This window comes from Helicoverpa zea, chromosome 5, assembly GCF_022581195.2.
Source record: "Helicoverpa zea isolate HzStark_Cry1AcR chromosome 5, ilHelZeax1.1, whole genome shotgun sequence".
Lineage (NCBI taxonomy): Eukaryota > Metazoa > Arthropoda > Insecta > Lepidoptera > Noctuidae > Helicoverpa > Helicoverpa zea.
Window position 1 is genome coordinate 8,308,492 of NC_061456.1, and position 17,580 is coordinate 8,326,071.

At 33.4% G+C, this 17,580-nt stretch overlaps 4 protein-coding genes across 4 annotated transcripts; 1 reads left to right on the top strand and 3 right to left on the bottom strand.

Annotated features, from left to right (window-relative positions):
- Nucleotides 1-482: 482 nt before the first annotated feature.
- On the bottom strand, nt 483-5,816 carry LOC124630522 (uncharacterized protein YJR142W). The gene is made up of 8 exons (XM_047164467.1): nt 5,526-5,816; nt 5,267-5,364; nt 4,813-4,953; nt 4,007-4,184; nt 3,556-3,691; nt 3,174-3,403; nt 1,600-3,070; nt 483-1,423 (listed from the first exon to the last, which is right to left on the bottom strand). The coding sequence occupies exons 1-7, from the start codon at nt 5,632-5,634 to the stop codon at nt 2,931-2,933; spliced, it is 1,032 nt and encodes a 343-aa protein (XP_047020423.1). The 5' UTR covers nt 5,635-5,816; the 3' UTR covers nt 483-1,423; nt 1,600-2,930.
- A 270-nt stretch (nt 5,817-6,086) lies between these two features.
- LOC124630316 (BRISC and BRCA1-A complex member 2-like) lies at nt 6,087-10,553 on the top strand. Its single transcript, XM_047164168.1, has 7 exons — nt 6,087-6,342; nt 6,418-6,716; nt 6,852-7,027; nt 7,372-7,494; nt 7,577-7,640; nt 9,834-9,987; nt 10,095-10,553. The coding sequence occupies exons 1-7, from the start codon at nt 6,255-6,257 to the stop codon at nt 10,295-10,297; spliced, it is 1,107 nt and encodes a 368-aa protein (XP_047020124.1). The 5' UTR covers nt 6,087-6,254; the 3' UTR covers nt 10,298-10,553.
- On the bottom strand, nt 10,550-15,536 carry LOC124630317 (holocytochrome c-type synthase). The gene is made up of 4 exons (XM_047164169.1): nt 15,133-15,536; nt 12,255-12,491; nt 11,441-11,565; nt 10,550-11,237 (listed from the first exon to the last, which is right to left on the bottom strand). The coding sequence occupies exons 1-4, from the start codon at nt 15,313-15,315 to the stop codon at nt 11,000-11,002; spliced, it is 783 nt and encodes a 260-aa protein (XP_047020125.1). The 5' UTR covers nt 15,316-15,536; the 3' UTR covers nt 10,550-10,999.
- A 585-nt stretch (nt 15,537-16,121) lies between these two features.
- Nucleotides 16,122-17,542, bottom strand: LOC124630318 (39S ribosomal protein L55, mitochondrial). Its single transcript, XM_047164170.1, has 2 exons — nt 17,203-17,542; nt 16,122-16,330 (listed from the first exon to the last, which is right to left on the bottom strand). The coding sequence occupies exons 1-2, from the start codon at nt 17,395-17,397 to the stop codon at nt 16,184-16,186; spliced, it is 342 nt and encodes a 113-aa protein (XP_047020126.1). The 5' UTR covers nt 17,398-17,542; the 3' UTR covers nt 16,122-16,183.
- Nucleotides 17,543-17,580: the final 38 nt, after the last annotated feature.

Consider the following 17,580-nt stretch of genomic DNA (forward strand, 5'->3'; position numbering starts at 1 on the left):
GACCAAAATTACCAAAATAGCATACCAATCGCACACCAATCAAATGTCAATCGAATACGATTGGTCTTTTATTAGTAGCAGAATGCCCGATATGGTTAAAACTGCTATTACGATCGTATTGCGATTCGATTACTATTCGATTTTGACATTATTAACTTAGGAGAATCGGGCCCCAGGGCGATTTTATAATCTACGTCTTGCGTCATAATAATGAATTTATTTTTAAATTATTCAAATCTCATAACAATTTTTTTTTGTATGAACTTTTACTAGTCATTGGATACTTGAATTGGGCTGCCGTTGTAAGACGACTAAAAAGTCAAAGTATATTATAAATTATGGAACGTTTTATAAATAATAGTACGGAACCCTTAGTGCGCGAGTCCGACGCGCACTTGACCGGTTTTTTTTTTTGGAATTCGTTGAAATTTCACGATGTGAGAAAGTACCTATAATAATCTAATTTAATAAAACACAGGATACATGTTTCAAAACTTTATTTTTTAGGAAAACGCTAATTTATTACTATCGCAAATATAAACGATTACATTCATAATTTAAGTATGTATTACATAATATCGATACAAAATCTTTCGCCAATAGCGGATTTATAAAAATGTATAAAATGTAATGACAACTGAAAATTAATCACTAGCATTTACCCAATATTTACTTGTCAATACTACGAACCTACTCCTTTCTAACAATTGCGAATACTTAATACTTCTAAACTAAATCCAGCTGTGTATTACTTACTGTAAAAAAGACAAATAAGAAATGAACATTCAGTCTCTTCTAATCTGTCTACTTATTTTCAAATGCTATACAAACACTTGAAAGGCCTCTTAATCGTTTACTAATTAGGTACGTGCCGGTAGGTAATACATCATAATCTCATGTGCGAATCTTTCATTTGTGATAAGTATGAGATATTGGGAAGTATGGCAATTAATTTAACTACATAGTATCATTTAAAATGGAGTACATATGCCACAATAAAATAAGTAAATAATTATTAGTATGTATTATAAAATATATAATAAATGTTTCATGATCGTATTAGTTAGAGCTAGCTAAGCAGCCTGCCGCCAGATTTATCATTGATCAATATTGAGTATGTATTTCATTTAAATTATAGCATTTATAAGCTTACCTATAGATATAAAATAGAAGGAAATATCATCTTCAACCTACTCAACAATCGCAAATACTTTATCCCATAGTATACATTTATTTTTGCGGGTATTTTCATATACGTATTTATTAACTAATTTAATATATCAATAGTGATATTAATTAAAAGAATAATACAAGCAATTAGCGAAGACAAGGTTGCCCAACGGATGCATTGAAGCTTAAATGGGACAAATTAATTACAGCAGAACTAATACGACACATATCAATTACGACAATATATTAATTAGGGTCAATTCCCACTGAAAGAGCAGCGGCCGGCAGCGGCCGTAAGAGCACGGAAAATGTAAGAGCGCGGCGCCGCGCGGCCCGCCGCGCTCGCGCTCAATCCCTTGCAATTACGGCCGCTGCCGGCCGCTGCCGGCCGCTGCCGGCCGCTGCTCTTTCAGTGGGAATTGACCCTTAAAATAATGGAACAAGCTCTAACATAAATTTGGGGATCATTCATATTTCAAAATGATTAAATATTCGCCACATCTGACGTAGAATGACTAGACTAACGAATTTCAATTCAACTTTTTGTACTACATCTGCAGGTAGCACCTAGTAGATATACAAACATGCTATAATTTATATGATTAATAAATATTTTACATTAATTCAATGGGTATTTAGTTACTTTCGATAAATTTACTTTGACAAAATATTTATTCTACATAAATAAATAATAATACATATTGTTGAAACGTTTGATGAACCAGCATTCAGAACATACGCGATCCTGTTGGTCAGTGGTCTCACTACAATAACCAAGGAACCAAACTGATAATATAATATTGCCTTATACCAAATCGGTAAAGTATCACAGAAATTAACCATACCTAGCTAAACTATGATGTCTTCAATAATACACATCACGAAATATTACGAAACACATCAAGATTTGGTCAATGTATACTAAAATATTACGATACTGCATACACTAGTCACGAGTGCAAAGATAAAACAAACATTTATATTTAAATAGATAGACTTAGGTAACACTCAAAGCTTACCAAAGTATATTGAATACGAGGCCAATTAAAATTAATAATGATTAGGCCTTGAAGTATTTCATATTAATAAACTAGAACATATTTACAAATTCATCAAACAATAATCACTGGTAATGGTTACGCCATCACTGAAAAATGTCTAAACCTACTTAAACACCATCTAAGAAAAACCATGATAGTTGCGTCTAATTCCCTGTTAGCAACATTGTTATAATAACAAAATGGATATAAAAGAGAAATATACTATGATTAAAGTGCTGACGTTCACAGCACAGTGTGCGTAAATGTACACATACATTTCAATGCCGGAAGTTAGCAGACTTCGATTGACTCACCGTTGTGACGATATTACGGTCGATGTTGTAAAGATATTACGGCAGCCTGAACATGAATGGCGGTGTCATTATGAGAACACAGAGTCTTCTGTATGTAATAAATAATTCCCCAGATTACTTATTATTGTTGTGGTACCTTATACACTCCACATATCTGTATAAAAGGAGCGCATTTAATGAAAAGATGAAACTATTTTTCTATATTCCCTTATATTATATTATACAGCGATAAATTCCGCTGATAATCCCAAAAATTATAAGCACATATCATAATTTCTCTTTGACATTGCAATATAGGAAGACTAGAAACTTTTTACACAACATATGTTTTAGTACTCAATCAAGTTCTATAAAGAGTCTTAATGGAAAATTAAGTGAGAATTGTAAAGGAATTCAGTTGACTCGTTTAATTGGCTTGATGTATTTCGGCGCCGTCGCCGTTAGTGGTCATTGTGGCGACGGGGACCAGGCTGGCGGTGCACGGCCAAGTGTAGATCGACTGCAAGGGCACATGGAGCAGCTCCACTAAGTTTCTGTAGTGAGGCTCTGAAATAAAATATTCTAATTGGCAAAACTGTTGTTCTGAAAGCATCAATACTAGCTGCCATAAATATCAATAAACCTTACGTTTACGTAATATGGCACTTACCATTCTCAGGATTAATATATCCCCTACGTATCAAGAAGTCTAGGAGCACTGGAGCACTAGTTGTCTTAAACTCAGGCGTGAGAGCTCGCTGAACGCACTCTTCAGCAGTCAACAATTCAAAGTTCTCAACTTCTCCATCAGCATTCTGAGGCATGAAGTCAAGAGGCAACTCCAAATCGTATACATACTCTGTGTTAGGAAATAGGCCTCTTTCGCTTTCGAAGTAGAAACTGAAAACAAAATGCAATAAAAAAATACAGTTTAAGTATAACATAAAATAAATACTGAAAAGAGCCGATTACAGCTATCATACTATGTGTACTGTTCTAATTAAATAATTCAAATTAAGTAAATGTTCAAATGAAATAATACGTTATTGTACCTGACACAGCCAGCTGGAACCAACTTTTTAACTAGTTCTCCCTCAACGGAGGCTTCTTCAGCAGCCTCCTTTATTGTGGTCTCCAGAATACCATAGCCAACAGCCAGGCCACCACTTACAAAGCAATCCCACTTGCCTAAAAAAATTGATACAAAATATATGACAGTTTAGAAATTATCACTCCTACCTATAGCAACTGTCAAAAATATCTAATTTGATAAAATTAATTATGATACACTTTGGGCAGTAACCTTAAACTAGGCCACTATCTTTATATTACGGCATCAGTTAGGCCAACTGTTCAAAGCTGGAACCTAAAGCAAACAACTAATTTTCTGGAGGGCTGGAAGGCTTGAACAAAGGATATTAAGATAGCCAAATTTAAGCACGATAATCCTGCAAATGTCATCACATGTTAGATGGATTACAACAGCTCAAAATAACTGCTTACCAGGCCAGGTCTGTTTGGTGAAACTTCTCTGCTGTAGCCAGATGCAAAGGCCTTTCGTTGGGTGGTTCACATAGCCAGTTACACTGACTCCATAGTTCCTGATACCAAAGAGGCACATAGCACTCCTATCCATCTCCAGCAGACTCTCTGGGTAAAATGGTGTAGTGACCCCAAAACACTGTAATGCATGTTATTCATTTTCATTCATGAATTAACTGTTTCATCAGCTTGATGAAACCCTTTGAAGAATCCCCATAAAAAACCTGGATGCTACCTATTTCCATATCAAAGTACATCTTTGTCAGTTAAGATATTTTATATAATAAAAGTATTATTTACAAAACCACCTCACTTCCACATTTATATTATGGCTAAGGATTATTAAACATATACACATCTAAACAATCAAGGGTTCGTATAGTTCAATAAGAAATCTCTCAAAACACTATAATAATCCACATAGATACAATAACAACAGGCAGGTAATGATGTCATTTTCATTTATGTCTGAAATAACAATTTGGTAATAAATGAGGCGGAATAAGGAAACTTCAATGTTATTTGTGATAATGATAACATAATTGAATTAGTCAATTTTGGTTGTTAGTTGCATCAATTTTTATTTTTTGTCTTTAGCACATTTAATAATAATGATATATTAGCTCAGGCACTTTGTTACATTTGCTCAAGTATTGGATCATTTTGCTACATAAAAAGATCACTTAATGAAGATTTTTATAAAAATACACAGACAATTGCAGCCTTTTTTGTCAGAAGTGTCCATAATCTATTAAGTTTACACAAACCTCATCTCTCCATCCTTTTAAAGCACATATCTCATTTTCTTTTCTCAAATTCTGCAACACATCTGCTACTTTTGTAGTCCGCTCTTTATAATCTCTGAATGCTGGATTTAACTCTACATATTTGCCAGTGATTCGAAATACCTGTAATTTAGTGCAAAGTTTTTATTAGAATCCTGTGCAGCTATGTTACATATCAACATAAAGCTTACTTCATTTTTAGCTATAAAACTGCTTCAAGCTATAAAAGTACAAAAAAATGATTATATGTACTGGAAAAATGTTCTGATATATTATTCAGACTTGATATCACATGAATAATAATATACTATATAGATACTCAATTAATGCGCTTTTATTCATGAGAAAATTTCTACTTAGTAAATTCAAGATTTAATTAACTAACGGTTTTTTACATGTAAGTGATAATTTGGCTGAATTATAACAAACTCATTACCTCTGGAAATCTAATTAGGTATTTCATGACATCTGGACGAATCAAGCCCACTTGATATCCGGCCACTATGAACGGTTTGCATACTCCCTGATGCAAGCCTTAAACAATGCAAAATATGTAAGCAAACGGGTATGAGTTGCTTCTTCAACAGCTTGTTATTACAAACACAAACTCCGCTTCAACAGCCACTCGTGTTTACTTAAACTTATGCGTAATTAACATTTTACTTGCAAATTACACACTTAACATATTTACATACCTGATAGATAAAAACAGTTGAATTTTTTGGCTAATTTGAGTAGATCGGAAATGTTGTTCTGTGCAGACGAGTACATATTTTTCATATTACTGTCCCATACAGGTTCCATACAAAATATAAGTACCGAATGGTTAGATTTAAGCCTAAAAATAATTAAATTAACTATAACTTGAGGACCGTGGGTCGTTTTAAGCCGTTAAACGAAAAAAATGCTGTAGTATTTGTCGTCCTTGTTCAGCAAATTCCACAATGTCCGTCAGTCACTGAGCATTAAACTGACGAATGCTGACAAAAACAAATGACATCTATAGTGATGTACTTGGATGTACTACAAAAACATAGTTTCATGTCGATATAAAAAAATAATAACGCAAAAAATTGTGCTGAGGTCAAGCTATGTATTTTAGATATAATAAAAATGTTAAAATGAGCATTTGGTATTAATCTAGCTACAACTAAAGTGATTTTGCATTGTTAAATTGGTTTTCTCCGAGTTGAGACGTTGCACGGTCATTGCGCTCTGTATCTATGGTTATTTGTTCTGTCAGTAGTGTCAATGTCAATTCTTTGATATTTGTCACTTTGTTATTAAATATTATCGCGTTCTTGGATGTTATTTTAATTCATAATTAGTTGAAATCCTAGATTATATCCAGGGATTTTCTGTGTTTATTATTGGTCTTATCAGGACTTCTAAATTCATAGTTTCATCTTTAGTTTTTTTTTACAATGTCTTCAGAAAGTTTCGGAGTAGTGAACGAGTTAGCTCCAGTATTTCGTCCATATATTCAAAATGTATATCAAGATTTGAAACTGGGTAAAGTATTATGAATGATTATTTTTATATGAAAACAATACATTTTGAATTTTACGTGGAACTATGTCTCTTTAGGTTTATGTAAGACGAAAGTTGACTTTGAAAGAGTATCCGGCAACTCAGATGGTGGTGAAAGCCAAATACGAATTGTTTTACCTTATTGTTCGAAGAAGCTAAAATGGGAAATAATATTTGATGCAACAGCACCCTGGTTCGCGCCAGATTTCAGATTTGATGACGATAGCTTCCTTATGAATGTTGATGAACAGTTTTTAGAAGAAAAAGTTCCAAGTCTGGCCAAATGGAATGAAAATGATCCCAAAGCACTCAGTGATGTTATATCAGAACTGATCAATGTTTACAAACTTTACCAGGTAAACTTTTTTGTGTAGTGTAAAATGTATTTAAAAAATGAAATACAATATGGCTAGCAATTTACAAAGGAAAATAACTGAGCATTGTTAATTATTTTTTTCATATAAGTACTCAATATACAATTTCTTCAACAGATAAAAAAGTTAAATGAAGATGATAGTTCCCGAGCATACTTTGAATACAGTGCATTGCTTGGTGATGCTCTCACGTCTGAGAATGATATTGAAGTATGGGTTGGCAGCCACATCGTGGAGTTCTTGATCAGGCTGAATGTTGATACTTCAAGATTACCGGAGTTGTATAGTGATGGGTAAAATTTACTTTAAAGCTATATTATTTTTCAATTCCTTTCTAAACATTAATAATAATAAAATTTTAAATTTCGGACATGAAATAAATTACATCGCAGTATGTAGGCTAATCCAGTGCCTCAGTAATGGTGAATCCCACCAATCTGTCAACACGTTCAGGATACTATTGGAACTGGTTCGCACTTGGTGTAACAAAGAAGCGCATCGCATGAAATGGCATGAAACCCGTCAGTGTGCACGTCTGCGAACATGATCCACACAAACAATGTATATATTTAGCATTTAGCATAGCAATCAGTTTAAACTTGTATTTATGATAAAAAAAAACACATTTTTTTTTCAGAATAGAGAAGAATCCTGGAATAGACACAGCATTACTACTAGTGAGATACCCAAACTCAACAAATGCTGAGTTGATACTGTCACCAGTACTAACTAAATCACTAGGGAACATATCACTACCCTTGTAAGTACACAGGCCTTTAAAAAAATATCCCTATTTTAGTTAATATTTGTAAGTTAAAATTCTGTACAAAATTGCCTTTTAGGATGCATCAGTCAGGAGTCCTTATGGATTATGTACCCATGGTGACAGAACTTTTAAATAATAAGGTATTGTGCCTGAATAATTTTGTCAAAAATTTCTTAAATGTGCATAGTGAGTTGACTGTCAATACACTACAATTTTGTGTGCGTTCGCGCAGCAGAATGTTGTTGAATTTAAAGATTTTAATTATGCAGATAATTAGTGTAAGACGTCCTATAATTGTGTATGGTAAATAAAAATTTGTGTATGCAGCCATTGTGGAGGAATTCACCAAAAACAGATTCCGCTGGACGAACGTTGGCGAACGTTGTCCTGGCGGAACTTTTTTTAATCCATAGACTTTAGAAGAAAAGAGATGTGTCCGAAAATTAGTGTGTATTTGTGTATAATTGATTATGTATGAATGAAATCAGAGCATGCATAAACTTCGGAGAAATTCAAGTTTCCGCTACGCGAACGTTTGGCCATTAGCTAGTTTTCATATAAAGCGCTTACATAGAGAGCTGTAGATTTTTACATTCGTTGTTTTGAATTTGTTTATATTTGTTTAAAAAACAGATTTAGAAAAAGTCGTAGGGTTTAAAAGATAAAAATATAAACTTAAAATACACTTATTAGGTCTTAGTTCTTAAAGTATGCAGTTTGGGGTCTAGATTTTCACGTTTACACAAACCTTGTAAGTGTCTCCAACATGTTGCCAAGTATCAATGATGTTCCGTGAGTAATTAAAAAGTTCTAGGATATTTTACCATGAATAGATCACTGTTTACAAAGCAGTCGAATATCACGACGTTCTAAAGGAATTGCATGGTAAAATGTATGCTAATAATTAGTTTAATCATTCAACTATTCACTTCCAAAATTTCATGTCATTAAATTCAGTAATTAAAGAAAGACAATTATAATACTGACGGAGCATCGAAAACCTACATAATCCGACCAAGTTCGGATAGCTACAAAAAAGCGGCCGTGCCATATGTCTAAGAAACGTTCTTAACTTGGAAGGTTAGTATATTTATTAATATGGTACAGTTGCGTACACAAGCGTTAGGAAAAAATAAAACAATTGCATTTCTTGAATGAAAAATATTTTTTTAATGATAACGCCACTATCTACGACATTTTAGTTAAAATACGTAACGTTTATTAACGTTATTTTTAATCACGCAGTTAAGTAATTTATGTAAGTAATAATAATAAAAATATTTTTGTGCACGGATATTTAAATAGAGAAGTACTTGTTAATTGAAGATTTATTTTTATCGTAGATAGTGGCATTATTATTAAAAAAATATTTTTCAATCAAGAAATATAATTGTTTTATTTTTTCCTAACGCTTGTGTACGCAACTGTACCATATTAATAAATACTAACCTACCAAGTTAAGAACGTTGCTTAGACATATGGCACGGCCGCTTTTTTGTAGCTATCCGAACTTGGTCGGATTATGTAGGGTTTCGATGCTCCGTCAGTATTATAATTGTCTTTCTTTAATTACTGAATTTAATGACATGAAATTATGCAAGTGAATAGTTGAATGATTAAACTAATTATTGGCATACATTTTACCATGCAATTCCTTCAGAACGTCGTGATATTCGACTGCTTTGTAAACAGTGATCTATTCATGGTAAAATATCCTATAACTTTTTAATTACTAACGGAACATCATTGATACTTGGCAACATGTTGGAGACACTTACAAGATTTGTGTAAACGTGAAAATCTAGACCCCAAACTGCATACTTTAAGAACGAAGACCTAATAAGTGTATTTTACGTTTATATTTTTATCTTTTAAACCCTACGACTTTTTCTAAATCTGTTTTTTAAACAAATATAAACAAATTCAAAACAACGTATGTAAAAATCTACAGCTCTCTATGTAAGCGCTTTATATGAAAACTAGCTAATGGCCAAACGTTCGCGTAGCGGAAACTTGAATTTCTCCGAAGTTTATGCATGCTCTGATTTCATTCATACATAATCAATTATACACAAATACACACTAATTTTCGGACACATCTCTTTTCTTCTAAAGTTTATGGATTAAAAAAAGTTCCGCCAGGACAACGTTCGCCAACGTTCGCCCAGCGGAATCTGTTTTTGGTGAATTTCTCCACAATGGCTGCATACACAAATTTTTATTTACCATACACAATTATAGGACGTCTTACACTAATTATCTGCATAATTAAAATCTTTAAATTCAACAACATTCCGCTGCGCGAACGCACACTACAATTTTATTTATTTCAGATAAATGACTTGCTGAACAATGAAAAGTTAAAGAGGGACTTGCTTGCACAACTTATTGTAAAGTATGAAGGAGCTGTCCTAGAGCATGACACCAATAATGCAGCATTCTTGTTCGAGATGAATAGTTTTCACTGGATCTTACAGATAGATATTGGTTTGTACATAATTTGACTTTTTTTTATACCAACTAAAAAAATATATTTTATTCTTTCCTTTTTTATATGCTCTTGAACAATTGCATATAATGTCTAATATTTTCAGGTGTTAAATTTCCAGAAAAGCCTCCAGTATTAACTCTAAGATCGATTTATCATTGCAATAAAGGGAAGCCAATATACAAAGTTCTTTCAGGCTGTCCATACAATAACTTCGAAGGCTATATTGAACAGCAGGTTGAGATTTTCAAAAATGAATGTATGGGACTCCCAGCTAACAGTCAACAAATTCTGACTTTGGAAAACTAATGGCAAACTAATGCTTTGCTGTTAATTTATGGGTAGGAATCATAAGTGGATAAACAAACCATAGAGAGCCATATATAATGTCGCCCAAGCCGTATTTACGCGTCAAATCAGCAATTTGACAGCTTAAAATGGTTTAGTTATCGTCATAGTTAAATGATGAAACCTATCATAACCATTAAACTACATTTTGTAAGATTTAAACATTCTTTATGTAAGAGGATTACAGTTTACAGTGTAAATAAAAGAGTTCCATTTATTTTTAACATTTTTTATTGCATTTAATTAAGTGTTAGTTAAGTTCTTATCCAATGTATTATTGACATTATTTAGGTACCAAATTAAAATTAGAACTATATAGCTTTAATGTTTCTCACATATTTTCTTAGGTTTTACTCAGACCTTGATGAAACATTAGTTCACACAAAAATACGGATTGTAGGGTCATAAACAATACTTCTCACTACTCCAAATATTAACTACTCAATCTAATATCCTTTAATATGCATTATTAAGGAAATTATTAACAATCATGAAGTCTGTATCAAGACGACAAGTACTGTTACTTTGTGAATAATAATTTAAAGTATAATCACAAAGAGTTTCCACAGTGACAAACTCATGTCGACAGAAGAACCCCACAAAAAAATAAATACTTAATTATTTAATGTAAATTCATGCAACACGCATGATCAAGTGCTGAATCTAATTAGTCAACTTATTATTTTCTTTGGAGCCAATAAGCTCATAACGATATCTCATATACATCACTTTCATTCTGTCCCATGCATTATCAAAGGAGTCCAGGGCAGGCCTGACGTCAAGGAGGGCGAATTGGTATTTGTTGTCGACTTCACCACCATCGTAGTAGTCAATTACATAGCGCACTTCTTTTCCACATCTGTCGACGATCCAGTCATGTCTGTCAAATGGCAGCTCATATCTGAAAACAATTTAATTTTAAATAAGTTGGATGTATAAACTGGTCATATCATATAAAAATCAAGGTGGAGTGGGCATCTTTAATACAAAAGGATTCTAAGCGATCCACTTGCTAAGTAGTAATTGGTATTCAACAATTTTTCTGTCCTCAACAGTCATTAACGCTAAAAGACGCATTATACAGAATCAGGTCTCACAACTTACCCAAGCCAATGTCTGATGCGAGCCCTAGGGCTGTAGTCTGAAGCTTTGCCACCAAAACTCTTCAATCTTGGATGTCCACATTCCTTAGCATGAAGTGCTTCCCATTTTAAAACCTCTTGCCATGCCTAGAAGTATAAAAATACATTTATTTATATTTAAAATATCGACACTTCCTACGTATATTTTGCTTTTTTTACATAAAACGACTTATTTTTATTTCCATTTATTTATTTTTAAACATATATTTTACACATATATTTAACATTTATATTTAATATTTAAAAATCTATATAAATAAAAATGAATTGTTGTTCGTTAGTCTGATTAAAACTCGAGAACGGCTGGGCCGATTTAGCTGATTTTGGTTTTAAAATGTTTGTCGTAGTCCAGGAAAGGTCTAAACGGTGAGCAAATAAGGAAAAAATTAAAAAAGTATTGTGTCGTGTGTTTGTGACTTACTAAATATATATGCCTCCAATAATTAGGCGGTACGAAGTTCGCCGGGTCGGCTAGTGTAAAATATATGTTAAAAAAAAATATATAAAAAAATATAAATATATATAAAAATATATAAAATATATATAAAAATATATAAAATATATATAAAAATATATAAAATATATATAAAAATATATAAAATATATATAAATTGTTTAAAAAAATGGAAATAAAAATAAGTAGTTTTATGTAAAAAAAGCAAAATCGTCATTTTGTTGGTTACGATAATATACATAGGAGGTGTCGATATTTCTAATTTTAAATTTAATGGAACAGAAGAAAAAACTTATTTAAATTAAATTATAAAATATGATACCTGTTCATTGTTGGCATTATGTATTTTAATGATGTCATCCATATCTTTCTGTTTGATATCCTCATTCTTCCAGCGCCATCCCTTGCGTAGCATGGCATTCCAGAACATTTGTTGGCTGGGGTATACCCAGAACTCTGTAGAGCCATCAGGCATGGCACGGGGAATTGAGGACACTTGACGTTGGGTTGGAAGTTCAAATGGCTGGTCTGGGGCAGGCTGCTGGTTAGCTGGCGGCATCTAAAACAAATGAACATAAAATAATAAATATGCAATCCATTATAAAAATAATTTCCTATTAAAAAATTTGCTGAAAGGAGTCAACTAGCATAATATCCTTCCTCATATATGTGTAATGTACATCTTAAGGAAAATAATAAATTCGTATTTGATTTTTGTGCCAATGTCAACATGTTCTGCACATAAATTAGGTTTAGCCAGGTCAAAATGTGTATATGTAGTAAGCAACTAAGCACATAGTATAGAGAACTTCAGCAGACCAGTACTTAGCTCAAAGTATAAAGTCAAATTCATTGATAACTTTCAATTTTATTAGAACTGCTTATTTTTAAAATGCATTTTGTATGAGTAAGAAACCCTAGAGCAGCGGTTCCCGAATTCTTTTGGCTTCGGAACCCTTTTCGCTTCACCATTTTTCGGCGGAACCTTAGCTTAAGTAAGAAGTAAACTAAAGACGTAAATACACTTAGGTACGGCTCGTAACGTATGGTAGCGCACCAAATGGTTATATGGTTAGAGACATACTCAGTATACTCAGGCGTAGCATGGCTATCTGCCACACGAGCCAGAAAACAATTTAGGCGGCCTTGACTTTGTGTATTATGTGAATAGGTTTCAGTTTGAAGACAGACAAAAAGAAATAGATTGGGTTTGTACAGGTGCGAGGCGAGCGAGCGCGATTTTTTTTTACTAAAAGAAGAAGTTCTAAGCACCCGCTAGCATTGAAAGACATCCAGTGGTAGCCGGTACCGCGAGCGAAGCGAGCGCGAATTTTGTTTAGTTTAATTACCTACACAAAATAAACATACAAAACCACTGTAAATTAATAAGGTCTCAAAAAGTACATCACACAAAAAAGCAAATGCAAATGAATAAGAAGCAGCTAGCGAAGAAAGCGCTATTGCTTTTTCTGAATCAGAGGGATAAAAAATAAACATCAAAGGAAACCTCGACGGAAGAGCGCGAAATTTTTTCGGTGTTGGATACCTGAGCAATTAAACGAACATAAAAGCACCAAACGTAACATGGAGTCGCGAGCGAAGCGAGCGCGAAATTTTCGAATTCGCGAAGGTGTAGAAATACAGAATACTCGTATGCCGTGTCATTTCACGTCTTAACAAATGTATGAAAACGTATAATCCTGGCGATGAAATAAGCCCAAAAAATGTGGCGATTTTTGGCCCACTCGCTACCTACTTTGCCGATTGCCAAAGACCTGGAGGTATTAAGTTAATCTACTCTAGGGCCGTGGGGTCCGAGCGCCCACCTTCTTGCCAGGGATATTTCCCAGCGCCTGGTTGACACTTCCCGGGACCCAAAGGCTGGCTTTTATTTCGCACAGAGGTTGAGCATTGCCATCCAACGTGGCAATGCTGCCAGTCTTTTGGGTACATTACCCAGTGACAGCAATGACGAGCAATTTTTTGATGCACTGTATTAGTTTTAAGTTGTATATACAACATGTAACGTAATTAACGCACACCCTCAAACACCCCAATTAGAATATTATGTTATAATCATAATACATACACTGAATTTTTAATTTAACATGTATATGCCTTGTTATTTACTAAATTAGTTATACCAATTCTTGGAGAACTTTTTGGTCATACTACTACGCACGCAAATATCGCGCCGCGCGCCGCTCGACTCGACACACCATAACGAAACTACGGAAAAAGCCGACAATACACGAAGTCTTATTACTTTGAGTTACGGTCTATTCGAATTTGTTTTGACTATACAGGGTTAATATGACAATAATTTCCGTAGTTTTAATTATTTTTGGGATAAAAAATTACCTATATTAAAAATGATATAAATCGATTCAGTATACGATTCTGAACAAACTAATTTCAGGATGTGCGTTAATTAAGTTACATGTTGTATATATGTTTTTTTTTTTTTTCAATTAATGTAAATATTTTGTGAATATCCAAAAGATTAAAACATTATTTCTTCGCCTATCTACCGAAAAAAAAAAATCTACAATTTGTAAAAAACGGAATTAAATTATCTGCTGCCGTGGCCTTCCCCCGCCACTTGTCGCGAACTCGTACTTACATTCCCGAGTGGTACCCACCTACATGGTGCCTAAATGGAATTTTGGAATGCAATATTTAAAACAATTTAATTGAAAATGAATAATAATTTAATATTGTCAAAAGTGAAACGATTAACCATATGGAAATCTTGAATTTTCCACGGAACCCCTGAGGGTCTGTCACGGAACCTCAGGGTTCCGCGGAACCCCATTTGGGAACCGCTGCCCTAGAGGTACAGCCCATGTACGGGGTCAACAACCATCATCATCATCATCAGCCTATCGCAGTCCACTGCTGGACATAGGCCTCTCCAAGTGCACGCCACTGAGATCTATTTTCGGCTTCTCGCATCCAGCTCATAGTTATTGTCTTTAACAAATTTATTTGATTTATACTGATTGGCATGGCAAATCAATACGCTAGGTGCAAATTCCAGGAGTTAATTTAGTAACAAATAGGTCAATGTAAGTGTTTGAAGACTATGATTGTGTAATGAATGACTATGAAGGTTATGTTATTAATTTCATACATGTCTAATAAATTTATTTCGGGTGTTAGCTTATCAGTGATTAGTTAGCTCCGGCCTTGAGACTTACCATGTTGTATGGATTGACATCATTGCCATGCTGCACGGGGCATTCGGATGGTCGTTTTGTTTCTTCGGGTTTAGGATCGGCTTGCTTGTTGTGCATTGGACATTCTGGCGGTGGGTTGGACGTACCCGAAATGTTTGGCATTGGCAATTTTACGCCAGCCTCGGCCGACACTGTGTTTCCCATTTCGCTGTTTGAATTACGTAAGATAGGTTAACACAAAAATAACATAATTTTCAGCCCTTCCTTGAAAGGACCTTTGTAACAGGTGCTCTTTAATAAACCAATAAATAATAATGTGTCTTTCACAATGTATCGACAATTTATTTGAACTTTTGAAAATTGACTGCAAAATTTCCGATTTCCGACACCAGGGATAGCAGAAATGTCAGTGTCAGTCAGAGAGGCAAGCATAGACTATCAATATCAAAGAACAAGAACTCTATGATAATGTGACTGAGGACACTAGTGATGTACTCCCTATTTGTTCAATTCAAAATCGATAACAAATAATATTTAGGGGTGGCATAAAATATATAAAGAATTTTGGAGTTCTAGGGATGGTTCTATCATATAAGACACGTTTCGATGGCATGATGGTAGATAGCTGCTTCTGACATTTATTGAAAACTCCAATAGGGTTAAGAACCCGATTGTATATTGTCTGACCCAGGAATCGAACCCGGACTCCCGGACTCTCATATGCGGCACTAGATCAACGGAGTCAACTATAAATAACTCATATTATGAGCAACTTTTTGTATTGGCCTTATAGCTTTTTGACTTCATTAGTACACCTTCTCAACTATTGACTATTTGATAAAACAGTAGGTAGATAGTTTTAAGTAACAATATAAAAGGTGTTGGCCATAGTACCTATACATATGTTTTAAGCATCATGGTACCACTTGTGGTTTGGTTCTAAAAAAGCAGAACCAACAGTCAATTATTGTAAATTAATGTACTGTAAGGTTGTAAAACAAAAACATCACGATTTTTTATTTTATATTTACACTAGTTCTAACAATATTATCTAATACATCTTTATTTATGATTATTTTTTCTTCATATATTTCAAATATTTCTTAGCATTAAAGTTATCTTGGATATCATCAGTAATTTTAACCTTCTTCTTTGGTTTCCTCTTTTCCAATCTCATTTTACGTTCCTCTTCAGTTAACTGGGATAAATCCAGAGGCAGCTGAAAAAAAATAACAGTGTAAAGAGCAGAACTTTATTAATTTTCATATAAACTTCAAGTCAGTGGAATCAGTAAACAGCATAGTGTCAATATATGACATGTCAGACGAAAGAAGAAGAAGTAAACAGCTTTTCAGTCCATTGAAGAGGAGTGAAGTAATAAAGTAAATTTTACCTGATAACACTTTCAAAGTTAGTATAGAATTAAATAAATACAATCATAGAAGTGAATGTGGAATGGTCCATAAATAGAAGCTTATATGGGAAAATATTTAAAACCTTTTCTAACTTTGCCTCCAATAAAAAACCCAACCGCTGACTCTCTAAACTAAATGGACACAAACCCATTAAATAAATAAATAATAAAATAAAATAAATTTATTAAAAACACATAGTTCAACATGTACAAATACAAATAGCTCATTGTAATGGCAGTAAATAAATCTTAAAAAATAAAATAATCATAGGAGTTCACTAAATCTAGACTAATACATAATAAATACGAGAAAGACAGTCTAAATCTAATATCTATATGGACCACCCGAACTAGGATTATTTTAAACCTGTGTTTCGGGTTATCATAGGAGCAAAATAATATTTATGGATAATTTAATTATAATTCTATGATTTAAGATTATAATAGACTAAAACAGGACAAGCTGTCCTAAATTATTACGTTACCTCTACCTATTATATAATTACCAAGCTAAACAGTTTTGCATTGATATAGTTTAGCGGTCAAAGTGTAGCAAAGGGTGTACAACTCAGGATTTATAAAACTTTAACTTATCAATCACGACACTATTAATGTATACTGTATGAAAACTTGCAAATTGTAACCTAAGTTTGTATTACAAAATAAAGAATTAGTACCTTGATAATTTTCCTGGGTTCATGGTATCTGATATTAATTGATGCTCCATCAGGTAGTACAACTTTAGTTGGATACATTCGAGAGTATAGGTCTCTGTGAATCTTTGTTACACTAGCTATATTATTATGTAAACACCTATTAAAGCAGTTTTGTACAATGGAATATTGTAAACTTAATAGAGTTTTGGCGTTCATGTTTCATAAAGTTTTATAGAGCTTTTACAAACTCTTAAAAATAATCACTCAATCAATTCTCACACGAGGAATATCAGAATTTTTATATTTTAAAGTAGCGTTTGACAGTCGCAGTTCAAAATTTGACGTATTGGTACTTGACACTTACCACTTGACAGAGACAATACAAGACAGACGACTCTT

What these genes read in the sequence shown, in the direction of transcription:
- LOC124630316 (XM_047164168.1), top strand. Translation starts at nt 6,255, where the DNA reads ATGTCTTCAGAAAGTTTCGGAGTAGTGAACGAGTTAGCTCCAGTATTT. An exon ending in ATATCAAGATTTGAAACTGG is followed by an intron (nt 6,343 to 6,417) that starts GTAAAGTATTAT and finishes ATGTCTCTTTAG; the next exon opens with GTTTATGTAAGACGAAAGTT. An exon ending in ATGTTTACAAACTTTACCAG is followed by an intron (nt 6,717 to 6,851) that starts GTAAACTTTTTT and finishes TTTCTTCAACAG; the next exon opens with ATAAAAAAGTTAAATGAAGA.
- LOC124630522 (XM_047164467.1), bottom strand. Translation starts at nt 5,634, where the DNA reads ATGGAACCTGTATGGGACAGTAATATGAAAAATATGTACTCGTCTGCA. An exon ending in CAACTGTTTTTATCTATCAG is followed by an intron (nt 5,365 to 5,525) that starts GTATGTAAATAT and finishes GCATTGTTTAAG; the next exon opens with GCTTGCATCAGGGAGTATGC. An exon ending in CACCAAACAGACCTGGCCTG is followed by an intron (nt 3,692 to 4,006) that starts GTAAGCAGTTAT and finishes CAATTTTTTTAG; the next exon opens with GCAAGTGGGATTGCTTTGTA.
- LOC124630318 (XM_047164170.1), bottom strand. Translation starts at nt 17,397, where the DNA reads ATGAACGCCAAAACTCTATTAAGTTTACAATATTCCATTGTACAAAAC. An exon ending in AACCCAGGAAAATTATCAAG is followed by an intron (nt 16,331 to 17,202) that starts GTACTAATTCTT and finishes ATTTTTTTTCAG; the next exon opens with CTGCCTCTGGATTTATCCCA.
- LOC124630317 (XM_047164169.1), bottom strand. Translation starts at nt 15,315, where the DNA reads ATGGGAAACACAGTGTCGGCCGAGGCTGGCGTAAAATTGCCAATGCCA. An exon ending in ATGTCAATCCATACAACATG is followed by an intron (nt 12,492 to 15,132) that starts GTAAGTCTCAAG and finishes CATTTGTTTTAG; the next exon opens with ATGCCGCCAGCTAACCAGCA. An exon ending in CGCATCAGACATTGGCTTGG is followed by an intron (nt 11,238 to 11,440) that starts GTAAGTTGTGAG and finishes AATTGTTTTCAG; the next exon opens with ATATGAGCTGCCATTTGACA.